This window comes from Zonotrichia albicollis, chromosome 8 (assembly GCF_047830755.1).
Source record: "Zonotrichia albicollis isolate bZonAlb1 chromosome 8, bZonAlb1.hap1, whole genome shotgun sequence".
Classification (NCBI taxonomy): Eukaryota; Metazoa; Chordata; class Aves; order Passeriformes; family Passerellidae; genus Zonotrichia; species Zonotrichia albicollis.
The window spans coordinates 15,937,776-15,961,866 of NC_133826.1; the positions used below are offsets into that span (position 1 = coordinate 15,937,776).

The 24,091-nt window shown below is 44.5% G+C and overlaps 1 protein-coding gene across 1 annotated transcript; it reads left to right on the forward strand.

The window, feature by feature from the left end:
- The first annotated feature begins 8 nt into the window (after positions 1 to 8).
- Positions 9 to 23,459, forward strand: LRRC8C (leucine rich repeat containing 8 VRAC subunit C). The gene is made up of 3 exons (XM_074546081.1): positions 9 to 146; positions 14,795 to 14,936; positions 17,376 to 23,459. Exons 2-3 carry the CDS (start codon positions 14,799 to 14,801, stop codon positions 19,644 to 19,646), a joined length of 2,409 nt encoding a protein of 802 aa, XP_074402182.1. The 5' UTR covers positions 9 to 146; positions 14,795 to 14,798; the 3' UTR covers positions 19,647 to 23,459.
- The last annotated feature ends 632 nt before the right edge of the window (positions 23,460 to 24,091 follow it).

The following is a 24,091-nucleotide window of genomic DNA, read 5'->3' on the forward strand; positions in this document are numbered from 1 at the left end:
GGCGGCGGGCGGAGCGCGGCTGCGGGCGGCCTCCCGGCCCGGCCCTGCCCGCCGCACTGAGCCCCGCACCGCGCCGCGGGATGTTCGCGGTGCCGCCCGGCCGCTGCCGCCCGTGACCCCGAGCCGCACGCCCGGCCGAGCACCAGGTAAGCGCTGCCGCGCCCGGCTGCCTCTCCCGGGGCGCTGCGCTGCCCGCGCCGGGGACGGGGCATCGCCACGGGGAGGGGGCCCCGGGGGGCCGCGCGGGAACGGAGCCGCCCCGCCGGGCTCGGCGCTGCGCCCCCGCGGGGAGAAGAGACGGGGCCGGGCCCGGCCCGCGGCAGCCGGGGCCCGCCTTTGCCCGCCGGCGGCACCGGTGGTGCCGCTTCCGAACCGGAGCAGTGCCGGAGGAGCCAAACTTTATCTGAGATCGCCGTGGGCTCCTCTCCCGCGGAGGAGCGGCCGCGGAGCCCCCCACGCCCCATCCATCCCACCGCATCCCCTGCCGGGCGGGGCAGCCCCGGGGGTTCCCGGCGCGGCGGCGGCCCGGAGCCAAGCGGGGCTTCCCGGGAGCGGGGCCGCCGAGGGGCTCTGGTGGGAAACGGTCGCCGTGGAGACGGGCGGCTGGGAAAGCCTTAGGGCAGAAGGGCTTGGGGAAAGCCCGCGGCCTCATTTTCCCCGATAACAAGCCCCAGAGCAGCCCGCATTACGGGGAGGATGCGAGCAGGACGGGGACGCGGCGGTCCAGCCGCGCCCGCCGGTCCTTTCCCTGGGGGCTGCTCCGGCGTCGATATCTCGGTTTTGAAGAGATTAAAAAAAAAAAAAAAAGAAAAAAGCCGATTTTATATCGGCTTAAAACCAGCTCTGCCTTGTCGCAGAGTGATGGGCAGTTTTGCCGATTATTCACCAAATGCAGTTTGTCCAGTTCATTAGAAAGAGTTGACCAAGCAAAATGAGACGCTTATGAAAGACCACTGAATGTGTCCTACCTGAATTTCATGACAGTTAAAGCATTTAAAAGTAAGGACTTCTACTGCTAAGGTAAGTATGTCAGTTATGGTTTGGCTTTTTAATTATTTCCTTTTTTTTTACTTTTGGAGTTAGTACTTCCTGTGATGAGAGATTCAGTATTATTAGCACCACTGTTTGAAGACAACCACGTAATGTTTGGTCCCACAAAGCACTGTAGGTTTGAATGATGCTGGAAAAGATTGTACGGGCAGAAAAGTGCTTTGCAAGATAGTGGAGAAAAACATGACAACATTGGAAATAAATAATAATTTAAAAATCTCCCTTCCCAGTTCAACCAATTATGCATCTTACCTTCTCCACCCATGACCCCCCTCCTGCCTCTGGGTGTATTAGAACTGCTTTTACTTTTCTTTTTGGTATGATGAAAGCAGTCAAGAGGGTAGCACTCCCCTGGGCTCACTTTTCTTCTGGAAAAACCTGTTTGCTCCTGTGGTGCAGATCAGCGTGGAGAGCTGGGCCGAGCACAGTTCTGAGATGATCCCTAATTTTAACCTGGCCTTGTATTCCTGCTGTCTCACAAGTGCCTGTGTCCCAGGGCTGCCAGCAGGGCACAGCAGCCCGGTGCTGAGCACCTGTGGTTTGTGAATCATTTCCTTTTCCAGCTACTTTCTGAGTTTGCTAAATTTATGACATCCGTGCTGCTGTTTTCTTCCAGTCTGAATACTGACAGGCCCTGCTAGAGGTTTTGCCATAGTATAACATTCTGTGTGTTTTATTTGTTATTATTTACTCTTGTAAGCAGTTTTAGAAATAAGCTTTCGGGTGGAAAGGCTAAAAATCTGTTTGCTTTGTATGCCCAGTATTGGAAAAGGTTAACGGTGGGTTCCAGTGAAAAATGAAATCAGAGACTGCTAAATTCTCCTTACAAGCACGCACTCAGTGCTTTGTGCTGTCTTGCAATCAGTTCCTGTCGCAGTTGCAGTTGATTTCCTGAGGCAGCCTCATCCCACCTCGGTATCGGCTTTTGGGGCCCGCAGCAAGGAGCTGTGCCCGGGCGGGGGGGCAGCATCCGGGCTGGGCAGGCCGGAGCCTTGAACAATGCTCAGGTGGCCCCAGGGCCCGAGGGACAGCACGGGGACACCCAGAATAATGGACTGGGTCACGGTGCTGGGAGGAGCAGTTCCCCTGATTGTCCGCTGACCTCAGCTGCGACTGCTTGAAGTGGGCCGTATTCACGGCCAGAAAGGCACTTCCCATCCCAAGGCTTTCTGAGAGCTGTGGGAAGTAAAAAAAAAAAACCAACTCTGTTGCAGTCCAAACAATTCACAATAACAGGAGCTAGAGTTCAATTTTAGAGTTTTTTCCTCTTTAAGGAAACCTGGTAGAAAGATGCTGTCCTCATTGTCAGAGTTGTGAAGGGCAGGGGAGGGCTGGTTGTATAGTAAAGAAAACACTGAAAATGAAACAATTGACCTCAGGAAAAAGAAACCTTCTAAATACTTTAAAGCCTTTCTTAATAAGTCAAGGAAGCCATTCTCCTTCCAAAATAATTTGTCAAAGAACTGTTAACAAGTGTTGGATTTCACATGCTCAACATAATTGAAACTCTACTCTCTTCTTCATCCTTGAGCTGTTCATCCTTGGATTTTGTGCAACAAAACTCTGTTGCAGATTCAAGCTATAGTGCAGTGACTTTGTTGGGTTTGTGTTTCTAGGACCTCTTTCTGGTTAGAAAGATACTAGGTTTGATTCAGCCTCTTGGCCACATGTGATTATGTCATTTGTTCCACTGCTTTCATTCATAACACAGGGCAGGCCCTTCTGCCTTCCCATCCCCAGGCAGGCAGAGTGTGTCAGAGCTGTCTTTCGACCTGTCAGACCCTAGGTAAGCTTCCTGTCACTGTATTCATTCTGCATTTTAGTGCCTGGCACATGCAGCTAATCAGACACAGCATAAACTTTACAACTGTGTCGTTCAGAGTTATAGGTTTGGACCAGGGTGAGGGTTTGTTCAGAATTTTTCCAGTACCGAGTTTCTGTACAGTCTCTTTCTCCCTTGAAGGATTGATTTACAATCTGATGTTTGATCTGGTCAGATTCTTAAAAGGTAGGATAATGCCATGCATGTGCTTTGCACATTTCCCACTTGTTTGGGAGAATTCTGCCGTAAGGATGGTAGGATTCTCCCAAACAAGGATGCCAAAAGGATGTATGTTTTTTCTTGGTTTGAAAGTGAAACAAAGGCCCCTCCTGCAGCACAGGATGGCACCGTTCTCCGGGGCAAGTTGCTAATGCGCTGTTATGATGAGTGTATAAAGTTCCACTGAATTTGAACCAGAACATGTAAAAATATTTGGTTCTGTACCACAGTATTAAAAATCCATTTCTCTCTGTCAAAGTAAACTTTTAGCTTTTCCATTGACTTCCAGATGAGCAGAATACAGCCTTTTATACCAACTTCTAATCCTGGATTCACCTACCATGTGCTGAAAATGGGAGATGCTAGCTCACATCTCCCTTTGGTGGCAATAGTACATAGTGACTTTCTATTGATGAAATAACCTAAATTCAACAACCCTACAATAAGACTGCCAACATGCTGAGAACATTTCCAATTTTATTTACTTATCACTGAAAGGAAGGTGGGAGTTTGGACTAATTGCTTGCTCTGGAGCACATGGTGAAGCAGAGCACAGGTCAAGCCCTGCCCTGAGCGTGCAGCAGTGTAAGATCCTGATATTTGTGCCATTTACAGCAGAATGCAACAGCTCAGAAGTGCAGGTTGCTGCCAGAGGGTTTGGTGCTCTGAGCAAGGACCATTATAGATCACATTTTCCAGCTGATGTGAATGTTTGATGAGCTGTCTCAGGGGTAGGTAGTTTTCACCAGTGTTCACAGACAGTATTCTCGGAAAAGCCCCTTTTTAAGTGTAATGTGACTAAAAAGAGTATTTGCTCTTTGCAGTCATTTAACCATGATGACATAATTTCAAAGACTTGCACACCTGCTGTAGTGTTGTCAGAATCCCCTCTAGCAACTGCTTTTATCTTACAGTTTAGGCTTGGTGGAAAGTGCCATTTTTTTCTATTTTATGCAGCAACAGACTTTTTGGTGGATGAGGTTGCAGCTAATCCCCCTTTGGTGATCTATGGATGGACACTGTCCTGAAAAGGTCCAGTAGAGAAGGTAGTCCTGGTTTTCCAGTTCATGATCTTTAGAAGTCATCCTATGTGAATACCAATTCTGATTCTGTAGTTACTAGTGTATCTCTTTGAGTGGGTGTAGATCACGTGCAATTTACGTGCTTTAATTTATAAATTTTAGTCTTTCTTATTCTTTCAGGGATATGGATGAGACCATAAGTTTATTGTCAGGGATTTTTGTAACAAAGGATGATTTGGAGGAAGAAAATCCACCAACTGCTTCAGGCTGAGAATAGCTTTATGTTTATCAAGGTGTTTTGGGATCCATGTTTTATGAGACTATCATTAAGTTTTATAAAGTTCTTTTGTGTTGCAGGCAAGTAGGAGCAAAAAAGATTCTTTATATGAAAAAGTCTCCCAAATCATGAAGACACAAATTCTTTAATGTTTTTGGCTCACTCACTGCATAAAATGTTTTTAACTAACTTGTCAGATGACTGAGCTGCTTAAGACTCAGAATGGACCTTTTGTGCTTCCTGTCCCAATTAGGAATTAATTTTTAATTATATCAGCTGATCATTTTTAAATATGAGCACTTGTATTCGCCTCAGGCGCCTATTTTTTGGATGAGGAATGGCACTGATTTGTACTATTGTCTGTTCTGAGACATTTTAACAGCATTGTTTCTGTCTTCATTATCTGAGTATGTTAGATAGTGTTTGTGGAAAACCTGGTATAACTTTGGTTAAAACTTGATGTGATTTTATTGTTTAGATTTGTCTCAATTGTTTAGATTTATTTCAGGAATACGAAAATATCACTTACTGGATTGTTACTTGCTTGCTGCTGTGGTTTGCTGTTAAAAGCTTTTACTCACATTAAAACCATTTTGCAGCTCTGGAAAGAGAGCAGGCATCTTGAGTGATAGCCCTGATAAACAAAGAATGTTACTCCCAGAGCTGAAAAATGGTAAGTATTGCCTTTGAAGTAGTCTTTGACATGGAAATGTGTGGAGTGTACTTCTCTTTAGATTTGGAGAAATAGCTCAGCAAAGCCAAGGCTCCACACAGGCCCATGTGCTTGGTATGGAAAGAACTCCTGTTGATTTCACTGAGACTTTATCTGGCAGAATCTTGCACTGAACATTTTTTTTTCTTTAGTCCAACCAAGCTGAAGTCAAAGAGCTGCTGACAATAGGAAGTCTTTTTGGTGTGTAATACATGAAAAAGTGCTATGACTCAGTTGGAACTAACAACAAGGTTATTGTCTGGGATTCATTGCCAAAGCAGCACTTACTGTATATGTAGGTGGAAATTGCAACATATATTTTGAAATGCAGTTTATTAAAGTCACTTCTTCTTTATGTCCTTCGTATCTTCTTTTTACAACCCTTGTGTCTCCTCTGAGTTCTGGGTTCGGGTCTCTGAGCTTCCACTGGCACAGCAGATGGTACCAAGAGCAGAGCAGGGGCATTTGCTGCTGCCTCTGAATGCCCCCACGCTCTCTCCTGGCTGTTGGGCAGGAGGGCAGCGGAAACCTGACTGGATGTGTTCAGTGTGGGCCTCAGGAGCTTGGAGGGGGAGGAGTGGGCTAGGTGTTCAGCATGTTTCTGGAAGTTACACCCTTTCCAGTTCTCTCCAGCACTAAATCTCCCGTTGGCATCTTGCCCGCGGTTGTGGTCCTGCAGAATTGCAGCTCTGGGAGAGCTCGGTTCTGGCAGCTGACATAAAGGAACACAGCTTTCCAGCTGTTGGATGGGACCTTGCTGGAGTTCAGGTGGCACAGCCTAGCTGTCCCCAGTCAGTGCACCTGAAAATGAAACCCCTTCCCTGATCTGAACAGCTGTCACACAGGGGACACGTGTTTTGTAGAACCACCAAACTATGGGTATTTGAGTAATGTCTTCTGTGAGCTAGTTGTATTTTGTCTGTTCTCCAGATTGGTAAGCTAATACCAACTGTGACCTTTAATTTTGGTAATGTGTAGTATGAAATCAAATTCACTTCAGTGCCTTTATAGGGGAGTTCTGACAATGCTATCAGTTTGGATTCAGGCATTGCAGAAAACTGAAAAAAGCTATGTTGTGATTTTGTAGTACTATTCATTCTTTTTTCCCACCAAGGGCACCAAAGAAGGTGGATACCTTTCTGTTTTGCAGCTAGAGGTGGTGGCATGGCGGGTTGATGTGGCGTGCACAGGCTGTCCGTGTCCATGTCCCACTGGGGACTCCTGACTCTTTGTTGTTCCTCCAGGTCACATTTCCTCACCAGCTTCAGCCACAAGGACATGGATTTGTTTGAAAATACTGTAAACTCATGGGCTGTTAAAAATAACTGTTTGGATGCAAATGGTTTGTTTTTAATGTCTTTCCAATTCCTTTACATGGGATTTATGTTTAAGAAACGGCATCATTTGTTTGTACTTCTTACTTCAGAGTGATGCTATTTCTTCCTATGAAAATCTCCATTGCAGTCAGCGGAACAAAATGGAGCCATCATGTTTCAGACAGTGGCAACACACACCAGTGTTCAAAGTAGTTTTTCCAGCCAAAAAGTTTATGCCTTTTTAAAAATTATTTTTAAAATTGAATTTTATATTACAGGAAACACCAATGGCAATAAAACCTAGCAGGGAAACTGGTCTCCTGAAATGCTGCAAATACAAGAAGTCAGTAGCAGAGGTTTTATTGTATGTTACATGGGAACTGACCAAGCACCTACACTTACCAAAATGCTGGGTATTTTGGTCAGTGCAAACATGTAGCAAAATAATTACCAAAACTGAATGTCAGGGTAGTTCAGACATTATTTCACTGGGTGTACAATGTGTATGAGAATACACAGATAAGAATGGAACATAAATCTCTTGGGAATTAGGAGTTACTAATTCCAGTCCTTATCATCATATTCGCCCCTTTGTCTAATCTTAGTTTCCCTGGCTTGGTGTCTTGTCCCTGCATCTACTTTTAGTCCTGTTTAGGTGCTGAAATGAAGCAGGTCCATAATCTGTCATCTGTGGTGCCAGCACAGGCAGTGCCAGGAGCTCTGAGGGGTTTCTGGGCACACGCTGAAAATGAAGCGTTCATGTGCTAACAACAAAGGGCACAAACCCACAGTTTCCAAAGGTTTATAAATTAGCCAGCTGTAGGCAGCTGTTCACACTGTGTTCCCAATAGACAGGTCAAATTTTGGGGCATGGGTGATCTGAAAAGTTTTAAATACAAAGACCACAATTTTTGTAGGGTTCACATCCAATTTGTTTTCCCAAACTTGTTTCTAGAATGGTTTCTAGAATGGAACAATTGCTGGCTAGATCTTTGTTCAAATTCTGTGTTAAATTACACAGGTTTTTCCTTACAGTTGTTTTGGGCACCCAGTCCCACCAAAAAATACAAATTTGGCCAAGTTATATTCAGCAGAATATATGACTGATGATAGCAACAAGCCATTTTCATGCCAGGCTGTCTATCAGCTGTCTAGAGGAGATTGTTGCCCGAAGCCCCGGGGCTCTGCACAGACCAGTGATTTTGTTTAAATATCCTCTTTGGGAATACATCACCATCAACCTGACTGCAAAACTCCCTTACTCATGCTTGTTTAACTGTCTTGGTGTGCAGTTCCAAAGCAGGTAAAATAGGAATGCAAAATTCTGCTTCTCAGTGCAGCCTCAGGCCCTGTGCTGAGAAGCACTCCAGCTTAACTTCACCTCCTGGCCCATGGCAGCTGAGGCCAAACAGCACAAAACACTTGAAAAGGGACTTTGTGGTATTTGTGCAGAGTAACAAATGTTTACAATGAAGGATGAGGGGTTTGGAGTGTGCAATGCCTTGTCCTGTGTAAAAACCCTCTGGCCCCTGCACACGTGGCCCACAGCCCTTGGGCTCTGCTGAGTCCCTGCTGCCAGGTCACAAGTTTGTTTTGTGTTAAATATGAGGCTGTGCTCTGTTCCTTTAATGAAGATGGATGTGCAGTAAATCATGTATGGGAACCAACGCAGAGACCTTGCAGCACTATTCCCAAAAGGCATTTCATAATTCACCCTAACATGAAGTATGTTTAAAACAGCCAGGAGAGCAGCACTGGCCTAGCATTTTCTCCTTTCAGTAGATCTCTGATGTGAAAGACCAAGCAGTGCCAGTCTGAAGTGGCTCTTGAGGACATCTGAGCTTTGGCCCTTCTGTTATATTCAGCTGGGCTGCAGTTGTGGTCCTGCAGCCTCCAGCCCAAGGCTCCTCGTGCCAAGAGGAAAGCTCCTTCCCTAGAGGGGATCAGGGCTGTTCCCCTGCTACCTGGGACCTGATTGAACTCTGTGCCACTCTTGGAAGGTGGTGATGCTGGTCCTGCATCTGAGGAGGATTGGTGGGATGTCAGGGAAATGAGGTTAAATATCAGCAGGCTAATCATTTAAACATCTTTTCTAGTCAGCTTAAGAATTCCCACCAACTTTTTGTGCTTCCCAGCTGCCAATATCACTATTTCTTTCTTCTCCAGCTATGTTTCTTTTCCTTTTTCCCTCTAGTGTATAAGTCATACCCTGCCCTTGCCATACCAGCACTTCCTGGATGATAGTTGCCTGTCTGACATCCAGGGGCCCCAGTTCTGGTGCACAGCTTTGGCTGTTCCCCCAAAACAAGCAATGGGTGACGCTGATTGCTTCAACACATGTGATGTGATGTGATGTGATTGAGTAACCACTGGTGGAAGGACAGAATGGCCAAGGGCTTGACTTGTGGTGAGTAACACCTGTAGCGTGCCAAACACAGCTCTGGCAATCCTGGTCTCCTGCCTGAGCACACGAAGCAGCAGTGACTGCACTTGTCTGTTGCATGAGGGTCAGCAGGGCACACAGACAGGCTCTTGGGCTTTGCTGGGCGGGAGGCCATGGCCAGGGCGTGGGCTGGCTGCTGTCTGTCACCCGTGAGGTGACACCGAGCAGTGCCTAGGGAGGGGTGAGGAGCAGCTCCGGCAGCACGGTGCAGACAGGCCAAGCATCGTCATGGTGGGGAGCTGCTGGGGCTGTGCCTCAGTGAGGAACCCTGCTGTCAGACCTGCCTGGCTGGGACTAAGGCACAGCCTCCCAGTTACTCGCTTTGTTTTGCTCACTGTGCTGCTCCCAATTGCCGTGTCTCTACAGGCTGTGCCTTGAGAGCCTGGGTGGGGCAGTGGGAGTGGCACAGACTGGTGTCACTGGTGTCCCTGGTGGCGCAGCTCTCCCAGCAGCATGACCCTTGAATTCTCCTGAGGGCTGCTCCAAACCGCTCCCTGAAATGAATGAAGCGACTCTGTGAGAATCTGCTTAAAAATAGCCAGAGTCACCTAGCGAGAGCTGGGGCCTGGAGCCTGTAAGGTGCTGCAAGCCAAAGGCAGCTTTGTTCAGGCTTGTCCCAGAGGGGCTGTTTCCTGTGCATTAATGTTTTTGCTTTGGAAGAGTCTCTCAAGACACAAGCTGAATGCGGCTTAATGCGGGGGCGTCATTTCCGTGTCCCCTGTGTTTGTCCATCCGGCACGGTGTGTCCTGCCTCTGACCCGGTCCCTTGTGTGCCAGGGCAGGGCAGGGCACAGCACTCGGTGGGCACGAACCGTGCTGAGCCGTGCCGAGCAGCTCACAGTTCACAGTGCCGACCTGCAGCACTAAGGCAGGGCCGGGGCTTGTCCCCCATGCTGTGACAGTGAGCTGTGCCAGCCGGGGCACTGCGGTCCCTTGGGCTTCTGGGGCTGGTGGCAGTGGGGCTGGTTGGTGGCAGTGGGGCTGGTTGGTGGCAGCCGGGTTGGTTGGTGGCAGCCGGGCTGGTTGGTGACAGTGGGGCTGGTTGGTGGCAGTGGGGCTGGTTGGTGGCAGCCGGGCCGGTTGGTGGCAGCCGGGCCGGTTGGTGGCAGCCGGGCTGGTTGGTGGCAGTCGGGCTGGTTGGTGACAGCCAGGCCGGTTGGTGGCAGCCGGGCTGGTTGGTGGCAGCTGGGCTGGTTGGTGGCAGTGGGGCTGGTTGGTGGCAGCCGGGCCGGTTGGTGGCAGTGGGGCCGGTTGGTGGCAGTCGGGCTGGTTGGTGACAGCCAGGCCGGTTGGTGGCAGCCGGGCTGGTTGGTGGCAGTCGGGCCCCCAGAGCCCCCGTGGGCAGGAGGTTCGTGCATTGATTTCCTTTTATTCTGCAGCGGACACCACGTGGATCGCCCGGTGTCCTGGTTTTCTCTTTGGCCGTGCTGGCAAGAGCCATCCTTACTCCCAAACTGTCCTCACTGCTTTCCTGTATTCCCTCAGACATAAACCAACTGCTGAGAGGCTGGTTTGCTCCACGCTGCAGCGCTTCACAATCAGCCTTTGATTCAGTCTGTTGATTTATTTAGTCTAATTTGGTTCCAATACTTTTGTCTGTGACTTGGATCTATTTATTCTCCTTGGCTCTTTTAGGTCACATCAATTTGTTGTGTCTCGCCCCCAATCTCCTATGCATTAGCTGATTCCTGTAGTTGGGTTTTCTGATAGAGTAGGTATCACACTTGTCCCTGGATTCAGGTATTTAATCTTATTATGACATAGTCATTTTCACTCACCAAGTTTTCTACATTGCTTAAAAATTTTCAAATAAGAGTCACTACTGATTTATCTCCCAGTGTTCTTCTGGTTTTTTTTTCTTTTGTTTGTTTTGGGATTTTTGTTACTTTTTTCTTCCTGTTTGGTTTTTATTATTATTATTTTTATTTAACCTGGTGAACCCACAGCTCTGTTCTTCGGCACTGCTTAACTGTTTTTTAATCCAAGTTCCTTTTTTATTTCCTTCTGGTAGCTGAATAGCAGATGATTTATCTCACGTACCATTTTATTTTCTCTAGGGTCTGAGGATTATTTAAAATGCAAGAGAAAAAAAAGAACATATTCTGGTTTTAATTGAAAAGAATTTCCAATATCTAGAGCTCTAGTATTTACTAAAGTAGGTTAGAATAATACTTTTTGATAAGTCAGATGCCACATTTCAGCTACAATGTACTGTGCAATTAAATAAGATGTCGAATGTGAGTGAAAACAAATTAGTAATGCAGTCTTAGTCTGAAGTGTTCAACCAGCTGAAATGTTGAACTCCTTGTCTTTTATCTCCTTGTTACAAGGAGAGATAAGAAACTTCAGTGCATGGTGTGCTGTCCCAGAGTAAATGGTGTGCTGTGACTTGGGCTGCAGTGTGACTTTTTAGCATCCCTTGATTTGTTCAAATTGATGGTTGACTAAATCCTTTTATTTTGTGCAGACCTGGTTTGTGTGTGGGTATAAAGGAATCTGGCAGTGGTGCACCTTTGGGTGTAGCAGTGGGAAAGAGCTGGGCTTTGGACCTGGCCAGGAGGGATTTTCAGGATTGCTCTGTGCCAGGTGGACCTGCTGTGTCTTTTCTGAGGTCTGAGTTGTTGCTGATAGTTGTCCTTTCCATCCCTGGAGAAGCCAGAATGAAAAAAAAAAGCTAGACAGTGGGAGACAAATGAAAAGTGACTTGGTGTCATTTTGTTCTGCGTGCAGATGTCAGCAGTGCTGGTTAGCCTAGGCTGCTCTGCAGTTCTTTCCAGCATTTTCCTTGATTCTTAACACAGCAAGGGGAGAAGCAATAGGGTTCCTCCAGTGAGCGTTGGAAAATGGTTTTCCTACTTCATCACGTTCAAGTGCCATTTAAAGTTTCTGCAAATATCTCTTTTCCCCAGAGCTAAAAAATATCGTCTGTCAGTAGATGTTGTTGGGTTTTTTACTGTTATTTTATGTGCAGTACTACTATCATCATTCAGTGATGTTTGTTTTCTTTTTTTAGCAGTATAGGAAAACATTAGTGGCAGGCAGGGTTTGATGTCTGGTGCTGGACATCACCTTCCACCCCCAGAGATGGGTTTTCTAGGGGGCCTTTGTGTGTGCAGCTCTGCCTCTGCTTGGCCCATTAATGGGGGGAAAGGATGTGCACTCTGCTAATGAGGAGTCCTGCTATGCAAACAACAGCCTCTGAAGGGAACAAGGGATCAGGGCAGCATGTGCTTGTGGTATCAGAACCTGTCTGCCTTCATCTAAATTCCCCACACATCACTTAGGAGAAATAAAGCAAATATATGATACAACAAAGAGCCCTAAAAAGACATAGTGAAACCTATAAAAAGCAACAGCCAAGGAATTTTTTGGTCTGAAAGCTGTCCCTGCACAGTAATTTGCAAGATAGTTTCCAGTCCCATCTGCTGTCAGGCACTGCCCTGATTCAGTGCTGATTCGGTTCGCCTTTCATAACACCATGGCTCAGACCCACAGTTGCTTGGGTGTCTAACCAGTGACTCCTGGGTCTCCCCACATTTCTGTGCATGTGAGCACTTGTGTTTTGTCAAGAATCTCCACTGCAGGAAACATAATTCTGTCTTTACCTGACATTCAAATTGTTTATCCTTTTGAAAAAAACACCTTACAAATAGGATTTCTAGGGGCTGTGCCATCAGAATATGAAAAAGCACTCCTAAGCCATTATTGCAGGGCTGGGAAGAAAATGTGGTGGTTTTAAAGCAATCTGTTGATAGGTATTCTTGGGTGTATTGATGGCATTCCACTCAGTCAGCCAGCTGGCCTCAAAACCTGAGCCAACAGTAGTATATGTGTTACAAAACTTTGAGCAGGGCTGTTGCATGGCAACTGCTTAGCTAACATTTGTATTAGTGGATTCCTTTGAGAATTTTTGAAGTTTTTCAGTTCTTGATTGAAGAAAAAAAAAAGAAAGCTTACCAGCAGCTACTCAGTCACCTGCATTTTATGTGGAAATGAAAAAGAGAGGGGTAATTCCTTACCAATGGCAGTGAAATGCATATGGAATGGAAGACAGATTGTGTATGATGTTCTTCAGCTCAGGTGCCATGGGGAGCTGCCAGCAGCTGAAGGAGTGCTGGGCATGTACTTAAAGCCACATGGGGCATTTCTAATTGATGAGATCCACTTTTGCCACCAGTGTTTATAAAAGAAGAGTGAAAGGCAACAAAGGTTTGTCCCAGCAGCCGTGCCAGCTTTTCTCTGCTGTAGAAGTATATCTTCCCTTAAATGCCTGCTAACATTTGCAAGACAAGCACGCAAAAAGCAGAATTGTGGTCCCTGGCTGCCTGCCATTTGATAACAAATGCTGCATTCCTCTTCCAGCACTGCAGCAATTCAGGCCTGTTGGCAAGGGCGCTGCCAAGCCTCTGACCTGGCTGTGCAGTGTCAGGCCTGCATCACCATCATTTTCACTGATGGTCTGTTAATTTGGAAGTGGTATGGAGGACAGCCTGCCTTCATCTTGGGGATTGCCAGTTGTGCAGGAGGTGTGTGTGGGTGTCATCTGGCATTGTGGCCTGCGTCCTGGGGACAAACTTTAGAAGGACAGGAAGCTGAGAGGGGATTCTCCTGTCTGGCCAAGTCGTGCTTAAAGCAACATAGAAGGGTTGCAAGAGGAGAGGGGTGCAAGAAACAAAAGGTTTTATGCTACTCAGCTGCAAACCCCCAGCCTAGCTACGACCACAAGTTCCTTTACAGACTTCACCTTATGCCTTTGGGGACTGCAGTACCTCCTGAGGACCAGATGGGCCAGCAGAGACAGAGCAGTCTCTGAGAAGGTGCCAAAGGGAACATCCTTCCACACATCTACGGCCAGTTAGTGGGGTCAGTTCTAAATCCTTAGTGTTGGATGGCTGTACACTTGCAATGATTGCAGCCATTAGGGCTTGAATCATTCCCTTCCTGTTCCCTGGCTCTGAGTGAACTGAATCCAATAAGTTCCTGAGCAGCCTCTCGGCAAGTGTGTGCTTATCACTAAGCCTGCACAGAAGTGGACGTCACCAAACCCACATTAATGGGTCCCAGTGTGCAGCTGAATCAGGATTATAGGCTTCCAGTGTTACTGTGATATGAACTGATTGTGATGAGCATTTATGATGTTAGTTAATGGACAAATTTTGTTAATTGCCCTTGGGAGTATTTTTGTTACATTCCCATCTGAATTACATTCCCATCTTTCCACTGTAACTTACTAAGGAGTTTCAGTACTGGTTTGATCTCAGGGATTCAGTTACACAGTATGCTGTAGGCTTTAATATCAGTTGCTTTGCCTGTACATGCTCGTGTGTTAGCTGATTTTTCAGAGGACATGATGATGTAAGCCTACACATCTGAGGTGAAGATAAAGCCCTTGATCTGGCTGTAGTTTTGGTTGCCTAAACCACTTTAGGAACTTGCATTCAAAACATAGTAGATTTAAAATTGCAGTGAGTATGCACAAAAATATTTCAAAGCATTCTTGAAACCACTATGAATAAAATGGAAGTGAATGAAACTTGATAGCTAAAAAAGATGTGTGAAGTTTGAATGCAGGACAAGCATTTCAGCCAGACCTTTGAGATCAAGGCTTATGTGTGTGATGCTGAACATCTCTATGTACAGAATGGGCTGATTTTCAAGGATGCAGAAGGCCTCACTGACCCATCAGAGATGGCTGGAGTCAACAGGGAGAGGGATTTGCCTGCCTGCATGGATGGCATTGCAGGCTCTCCCTTCCTCCCTTCCAGGAGCTGTGTAGTGGCAGCATGAGCATCCCTCTTCTGAGGTGGGGTGTCAGTAGCTGGGAGCTTCTGTGCCACGTCTGGGGTTCCATTTTCAGAGGAGGCTCTTTCACTTGCTCTCCCAGGGTGAGGGCTGTGATGTGCAGAGGCTGAGCTGGCCGTGCTGTTTTGCAGGAGGATGATTCCCGTGACCGAGTTCCGGCAGTTCTCGGAGCAGCAGCCGGCGTTCCGCGTGCTGAAGCCCTGGTGGGATGTGTTCACCGACTACCTCTCGGTGGCCATGCTGATGATCGGCGTCTTCGGCTGCACCTTGCAGGTAAGCGCAGGCACAGACTCCTGCCTGCTCCTGGGCTGCTGAAAGAACACCGCCAACGAGGAAGGGCCTTGGAAGGATGCTGTCCCATCTTGTTTTATCTCTTGGGCTCACCGTGAACAAAGCAAAAATGTGCTGGTCCCAGGATTAAAGCTGTTTAAGTAGCAACATCAAATAACACAGACCAGACTTTTAGCAGCTGTGAATCAGCAGACTTGCGTAGAGTCAATGGAACTGTGCCAACTAAGATAAGAGCTGCTGGTTTGGCTGGTGTTTGCATCACTGTTTTCACCTCAGTTTGGCATAACAAAACAGATTATCGACTTCAGTTCTTTTTTGTTACCATTTTTGCTGTTTGAAAGTTTAAAAAATGGAATTTTGTAATTCCTGTTTTTCTTTATTTGGCAGATGTTAATATTATTTCTGTCATTATGCTTTTAAGAGATTTGAAATTAATGTGCTGATTTTATTAACGACACCCACGGCTAATATTATGTCTCTTCCATTCCAAAATGTCTCTGAGGATGCTTACACATAAACAATTGACATTACTGTCAGTCACTGTTAGTTACATTTTGCTGAGGAGCCAGAAGCAGAAAAGAAATGAAAAATACTGTTTGGGATGACTCTACAAAAATACAAAGTTACAGTACTGGTTCAAGCATGGATCTCACATTTCTTGGCACAACTTTGAAATGGAGCTAAAGGGACACATTGACAGAGCTCTTATTTCAGAGGAATTTGCTCACTTACGTGGCCTAGGATTTAGATATACTATGTCTCAAACTTCACATGAAATCCACTGTAGTTTTGCCTGTATTCTTCATTCTCAAGTATTTTCAGTTGATACAACATTCATGTTTAAAAGTCTCTTTATATAGCTAAATTTTGCATTAGTAGATGTTTGCTTAACCACACAAAGTAAATAATCTGTTACATCTGTTATCTGTTTTAAGTTTACCTACTTGACTGGAGAAAGCACACTGGAAAATAATGTTTGGAAAGACTGAAATAATAGACAAATGGTTTGTTATTCCAACTTATTGTGAGATACATAAATCCAGGATGTAACTGTGGGTGTATATCACAGCAGCAGACACTTTACAGACATAGATGAACTACAGAAGTTTTTGATGTGTTTGAAGTTTTTGTTGTGGCACTGATACTGTTCAAAACATGTGTGGTCTTATCTCAGCATCTCCCGACACCAGGGTGGATCATCAAGGATCATCTGATTTTGGTAGCTCTGGTGGCATACCTTATATTTAGTGCTTTCAACAGCCATGATGTCAAAGAGTACATCTGCACTGCACATATGTTCTTAGTTTGGGCTAATCACAGGTAGTCATTCAGGGCAAGTAAGAGAGCTCCTTGGTTTATCACATGGATTAGCACCTTAGTTCAGACCTGTAGGGAGCCTTGCATTGAACTCAGAACTGTTATCCCAAATTAAACCAAAGGTGGTTGGTCCCTAGAGGCACTTTGACCTCCGTTTGTCAGCATGGGCGACCATCACAGATTAAGAAAACTTCTTGTTTGTTTTTTTTTTTTAATATACAGACTCAAGAACAGAGCTAGATCATTTCCCCCAGGTGTGTAGTCCATCCTACAGAAGCCCCCCATAGACGGACTTTGGACAAGGGCATGTAGTGATAGGACAGGGAGTAAGGGCTTTTAGCTGAAAGAGGGTAGGTTTAGATTAGCTATTAGGAAAAAATTCTTCACTCTGAGGATGTTGAGGCAGTGAAACAGGTTGAAGCTTCCAGAGAAATTGTGGATGTCCTATCCCTGGAATAGTAGATTATCTTTAAGGTCCCTTCCAACCCAGGTAATTTTATAATTCTATGAGGACTGTATGTGTATGTGTGAGAAACTAAATAAAATTTATGTCCTTGCACACATAAATGTCATCAAAGAACTGTCCTTATCTGTCTTTATTAAGACTGAAGATTCATAATGTCCCTGCATAGATAAGGTGACATTAGCCCTTTGTCAGCAGTTTTTGGTGTGATAAGACATCACAGTGTGAGAGTGTAGCCACATGAATGCAGTTGTGCTGCTGTCAAGCCTAAGCTATCTCTGAACATCGTGCAGCCAGGATGAATACACCTGGCAGTAACAGTCTGTCTCTGGGAACAGCAGAGCAGGAGATCCCTGGTCTTTTCTGGAAGCATTCCCCACATTTCTCCTTTTTCTGGATTGTGCCAATGCTCTCTTATTCAAATTATGGAAAGCTAGCTGTAGATGGAAAGGGGTGGCCTAGTTCTTGGCATACAGAACAAGAGTCTTGTTGAGAATAATAATAGTGCAGCCTGTGGGGACAAGTAGCAGGCTGTGTGGAGGAATGCCTGGCAGCTGGAGGTACTCCAAGGACAGCTACCCATTGGTGCTGCCACCATTGTTTGAACATCAGTTCAAAAGATATCTTTTTGTGTGTTCCAGGTCATGCAAGACAAGATAATATGCCTTCCAAAGCGCGTCCAGCCTTGCCAGAACCAATCTAATAGTTCAAATGTGCTTAGCACAATGCCAGACACCACCCCCCTTCCCCCACCAAGGCCATCCACCCCTCCAGCTACAGTTGAAATGAAGGGACTCAAGACTGACTTGGACCTTCAGCAATACAGCTTTATAAATCAGGTGTGCTATGAACGGGCTCTGCACTGGTATGCCAAGTACTTCCCTTACCTTGTCCTTATACACACACTGGTCTTCATGCTGTGTAGTAACTTCTGGTTCAAATTCCCTGGATCAAGCTCCAAAATTGAACACTTCATTTCAATACTTGGGAAATGTTTTGATTCCCCCTGGACAACGAGAGCTTTATCTGAAGTGTCAGGGGAAGACTCTGAAGAGAAGGATAACAGGAAGAACAACATTAACAAGTCTAATACTACTCAGCCAAGCACTGAAGGCACTTTGGTCAAGACACAGTCTTTAAAATCAATCCCTGAGAAGTTAGTTGTGGATAAGGGATCACCTGGGGCATTAGATAAAAAAGAAGGTGAACAGGCCAAAGCACTGTTTGAAAAGGTGAAGAAATTTCGACTGCATGTTGAGGAGGGTGATATACTCTATGTCATGTACGTTCGCCAGACTGTACTTAAGGTAATTAAATTCCTTATTATTATTGCTTACAACACAGCACTTGTCTCAGAAGTTAATTTTACAGTTGTCTGTAATGTTGATATTGAAGACATGACAGGATACAAGAACTTTTGCTGTAATCACACGATGGCACATCTGTTCTCTAAACTTTCTTACTGCTACCTGTGCTTTGTAAGCATCTATGGCCTGACATGCCTTTATACACTGTACTGGTTGTTCTACCGTTCCCTGAAGGAATATTCGTTTGAGTATGTCCGGCAGGAGACGGGAATCGATGACATCCCAGATGTCAAGAACGACTTTGCCTTCATGCTTCATATGATCGATCAGTACGATCCTCTCTACTCCAAGCGCTTTGCTGTCTTCCTGTCCGAAGTCAGTGAAAATAAGCTGAAGCAGCTGAACCTAAACAATGAGTGGACTGCAGATAAACTGCGACAGAGGCTGCAGACAAACTCCCACAGCCATTTGGAGCTACAGCTTTTCATGCTTTCCGGACTACCAGACACAGTGTTTGAAATTACTGAGCTGCAGTCTTTAAAACTTGAAATAATTAATAATGTAATGATACCAGCAACCATTGCACAGTTGGACAATCTCCAGGAGCTCTCATTGCACCAGTGCTCTGTGAAGATCCACAGTGCTGCCTTGGCTTTTCTGAAGGAGAATCTCAAAATCTTGAGCGTCAAGTTTGATGACATCAGAGAACTTCCACACTGGATGTATGGCCTCAGAAATTTGGAAGAACTCTATTTAATTGGCTCCCTAAGTCATGATATTTCTAAAAACATTACACTGGAGTCTTTTCGGGAACTTAAAAGCCTAAAAGTTCTACACATAAAAAGTAATTTGTCCAAAATCCCACAATCTGCAGTTGATGTTTCAAGTCACCTGCAGAAATTGTGTATCCATAATGATGGCACTAAGTTAGTGATGCTCAACAACCTGAAGAAAATGGTCAACCTGACACAGCTGGAATTGGTTCATTGTGATTTAGAGCGCATACCTCATGCAGTCTTCAGCCTTCTCAGTCTTCAGGAATTGGATCTAAAGGAAAACAACCTCAAATCCATTGAAGAAATAGTAAGTTTTCAACATCTGCGAAAGCTGACCATTCTAAAGCTGTGGTACAACAGTATAACCTACATCCCAGAGCATATAAAGAAACTCACCAGTCTAGAGCGGCTTTCCTTCAGCCATAACAAAATAGAGGTTCTTCCGTCCCACCTGTTCCTATGCAACAAAATCAGATACTTGGATTTGTCTTACAATGACATTCGCTTTATCCCACCTGAAATAGGAGTTCTTCAGAGTTTACAGTACTTTTCCATCACTTGCAACAAAGTGGAGAGTGTGCCAGACGAACTGTACTTTTGCAAAAAACTGAAGACTCTGAAAATTGGGAAAAATAACTTGTCAGTCCTTTCACCTAAAATTGGTAATTTGACATTGCTCTCCTACTTGGATATTAAAGGCAATCACTTTGAAATCCTCCCGCCTGAGCTCGGTGAGTGTAGAGCTCTGAAGAGGACTGGTTTCACTGTAGAGGACAACTTGTTTGAAACTTTGCCTTCTGATGTCAGGGAGCAAATGAAAGCTGAATAACTTCTTCTTGCTTGGTTTTACAGAAATAACACTGCTACCAAAAACTCTCTAGAGAATGCATACTCTGATTATGCATTTAATTTGTCATTATTTTTTTCTTTTTCAAATCCTTTCTGTACAAACAAATTTGGAGTAAGGAGTACATATATTTTTAAATAAAATTTTCTCATATTTTTTCACTGTTTTAAGATATTTTTAGTTTGTTTTGCCCTGAGAACAAGGGCATCTGTAACTTAATTTTTACTGGTAAAAGTAAATGATTTTGTCTGTTTTTCTTTCCATTTCCTGATCCCATTAGGGAAACTGTGTTTAAGATGTATGCTTTGGGTTGCATAGTTTGTAAGAAATTATTATATTATCTTCCTAGTTATTGTTAATCCCTTAGGACATGGTCTTCAACAGGTGGTGCTGCAGGTGTTGAATGCCTTTGTTTCCTCTTTTCTTCAGTGGCAGTAGAAGGTGTTCAACATCTAACAAGATCAAACCTAGGCTGACAATCCCTTTTTACTTACCACAGGGTTTTCTCAGATGGTCAAAGCAAGTGGAAAAGGTTCTTTATGTATTTTAACAGGTGAGAGGGAGCATGCAGAACTCCTTCAGGGCCTGTTGGCCATTCACACAGTGCACTGAGCAGGAGGCACTCACTGTGATTTCCTCTTTGGTGCAGGAAGAGTAAGGTCACAGTTCACAGTGGAATCAGGACCAAAGTGACTCATGTAAAGGTTTTCCTAACAGTGCAAAGGGATGTGGCTGCCCATTTCCTACTAACTTGAGTGGAACGGGTGCACTGAACTCGCTATCTTGGAAATGTCAACTCAGCAAGATGAAATGCTGTCTTGAAAAACCCCATAGTCCCTTAAACACCAGTGCTGCAAGAGAGAAAGTGCCCTCTGCCCCCTCAGCCCACTTCCCCCCACATTGCTTGGCACCTTCTAGGAATGGGATCCAGAAAAAGTGCAATCATGCTTCGTTTGTAAAGCTTCTGACAGGGAAATAGCCTATAATATGCTCCTTGATTTAGCCTGGGTAGCATAAAACCAAGCTCAGCCCAGGAACATTTGCAGATTTGCAAAAATGAGATTAAATGAATACATTAATTTCTCACAAGTCTCAGCCTACCCAGCATATCCAAGGACAGTGATGAAGGCTATGTTTTCATCTCCCTAAGAGTAACTAAATTGGAAATCATACAGTTGGAAGTTTGCTTTGTAAAATAATGTAATCTCCGATGTGCCTCATGTTGGGAACTTTATCCTCAGAAGCCATGTTCAGCTGTTTATTTAATCCAGCCATTTGATTTCTTTTAGTCGGGTTTTAAAGAGATGTGCTGCTCACAAGCTAATTTAAGCTAATCAAAAGTAGTAAAATATTTTGCTGGGAGGAGCTCTCTGCATCGTATCCAACACATATTTGAGTCAGATGCAGGCACTCAGTAAATGTTTTGCAAGAATATCTGGGAATAAGTCCTTATTTCACTAGGAGATAATACTGTTCATAAATTGCAGAGGTTAAATTTGCAGTTTGTTCAAATTTATGTAAAATATTTGACAGTTGTCAGATTGGTTGCTCTTAAATGTTTTCTAACTGCCATTGTGTGTCTTGAGCTACAGTTAGTCTGAGTTCTTGAGCTTGGTACAAAAGCATACAGTTGGTTTAAGGGTATGACTTACAAAGGTGGGGAGACAAACTGCAATGAGACCTTCCTCATTAATCCAGGGTGTGCTATGCAATTTGGTGTGAGCTTGCCACAGTACCAGGTCAGACTTATTTTTTGCGCTTGGCTGTGTTCTGGAGAAGATCCAGATTAATCAAAAATGGGTCAGGCATGAAGGAATCAAATCAAGCTTTTTCAAAGGGGTTTGATTTAGTTCTATTTAAGACTTGTAATTGATGTAGCTATTGTAAGAGCTACCCTTACTTGTGTGTGGAATGCACTTACTGGAACAGCTTGGCAGTATATATATTCTAAATATATTTCACTATGATGTTATGTGAGGAAGAGAAACATTTCATTGGTCATATTAACCTAATTATGTAAACCAAAGTGCTGTTGTCCCTGATGAATGTAAACTGTTTGAAATGTCCAGGTAATTGGTGGAGCTGTGTAGTTCTCTTAGTTAGATTTTAAATACAGGATTACATTTAAAGTTTTTTTTTAAGTCTTTATACTCCTTGATGTAGCATTTTAAACCCCTAATTTATTTTGTGTGTAATATTGTTTCATGTGTAGTTTGTGGTCTTGTTTCTGAATGGAAGTTATGCATATCTCATAACTGAAGGTTGGAGACATGTTCTATGCCATTTTTGTAAATACATCACTTAGGGGATGTGGGGTTTTCTTTGTAACTGATTATATTTATACCAGTGCAACCCCTCATGTGGACACAGTTACAGAGTATAAAGTGCCTTGTGCTGGCATATCTTTATTCACTGTGCAAGGAATAAACTATACCAGTCTAAGCACTTTGACACTAATAACTGTATCTTCTCCAAGGGTTTGGTCAGCTGAGAAGACATCCTCAGTCTGACAGCTCACTGTCACCAAAAAGGGGCAGCTTCCTCCTCCTCCCATGCTCCCTATTCCTGCCAACACCTTCCAGCTGCTTCTCATGTACCTTTACAGGTCTGGTGCTGGTCTGATCCCTCCACAGGATAAATGAGCTTTTTAAGCCAGCAGAAAACTATGCCAGTCTAAAAAAGGGACTCATTTTCTGCTGGATCAACTCTCTAAAGGATTGGATGGGCACTAGGATGGGAGTAACAAGGGGACAGGACTCTCAGCTGAGGCCTGTACAAGAAGTCAGGGCAAGTCCCTTTGGAGATGCTAGGTCAGTTCATCATCTTGCCAAGCCGTGTGCTTGGAGAACTGTGCTGTTTTATGTGTAGCAGGGTGAGGCAGCTTGGCTTTTGTGAGTAGACAACCCTCAGGCTCACAGTGGATGATAAAATATCACATTACTGTTAATTTTGTAATGAAACAAACTCAGGTAGCTGCACTGTTGAATTTTCTAAACCTCTTACTGTCTATTCTGGGATGTATTTTCCAAACCCATATTACAGTAACTTAGGAATGAGTCAGCTGAGGGAAGATTGTTTTCTAATTGTCTATAACATCCAGGAAAATATGTAAAAGTGCCATATTTACTCAGTGAATTATGTACTGCTCATATGTATATTCACGTGCAATTCATACTAGACTTTCTGTGACCAATAGTATTTGACTTAGAGTGGATGGACATTTTGTGGACAATACTTTAGCATGGTTTATATATATACAAAGAGTTTCTATAACTACTTATATTAATCAGGTGCCTAACAAGTATGACAGTTCCAGAATTTAAGCAAGGCATTTTTCCATTATTGTTCAAAAATAATAAAAATCTTCCTTGGTAACAGAATTAGAGATGACAAAGATTGCATCAAAAGTAAGAAGACAACCTTCATAGCACATTGAGCCTGACAGGCAAATCTACTTTGTGATCAAAATCTGGAGATGTTAATCTCCCCCTTTGTCAAAATTAGAATGGTTATTTGTGCTGACCTCGTGCATCCAGCCAGCCCAACAACTTTTGCAAATTCTGATTGGAAAATGCCTGCTCCAAGTCTTATATCACTTTTCTGGCACGTCAGTAATTCATGTGCTTAAGTGGTGACAAGTCCTGCAGGAATGCCAAGAAAAAAGTTTGAAATTTGACCAAATGGACAAACTTAATTCTGTAGCAAGAATCTTAATATCATAATAGACCTGCATAGTGTTACATTGCAATATAGTACACCCAGAAAAAACAGAAATAAAATGCTCTTTTGTAATAATGACCATTGTCAGACTGCAATGTGATTATTTGTTTGGGAAGCACTTTGTTTCTGGGTTACCTAAAGATCAAACCATCTTTTGGGTTTGGTCCCTTGGGAGGGAAATCAAGAAAATATGCCTAAAAAAACATCATTATCCTTACAGCTGCACGGTCTCCATTCCTGTGCACCTCCTTCCACTGCCTGACTCCAGCAGCCAGCAAAATGGCCAGGAAAAAAGCCATTACTGCTGGAGCAACTCCCCCACTCTGGTTTCTGTGCTCTGCCAGGGCTTGGGGGTATTTTGGGAGCCCTGCCAGCCCACAGCTCCCTGTCATGTGCGTGTGCTGCCAGGGAGATGGTGCCGTCACTCCTTGCATCTCACACACCCCTATAAATCTGAAGAGATTTGGACATTGCTCCAAAGGCAGTTGGGCTGCCTGCATTTGGTATAGGATGTTTTCCTCGTTTCAGTTTTTTTAAGTTGTAAGGAATAATGTGTTTCAGTTTTGGTATTTCATACCAAGACAGCACTGTCCTGCCAAGATGGAGCAGGAATTGCTTTCTCTCTGGTGCTTGTGGTCCCAGTGGAGGGAGGAGAGTGGCAAAACACAGCAGGCTGAGTCGGCTTTGCCTTTGGGTGAGCCCTGGCA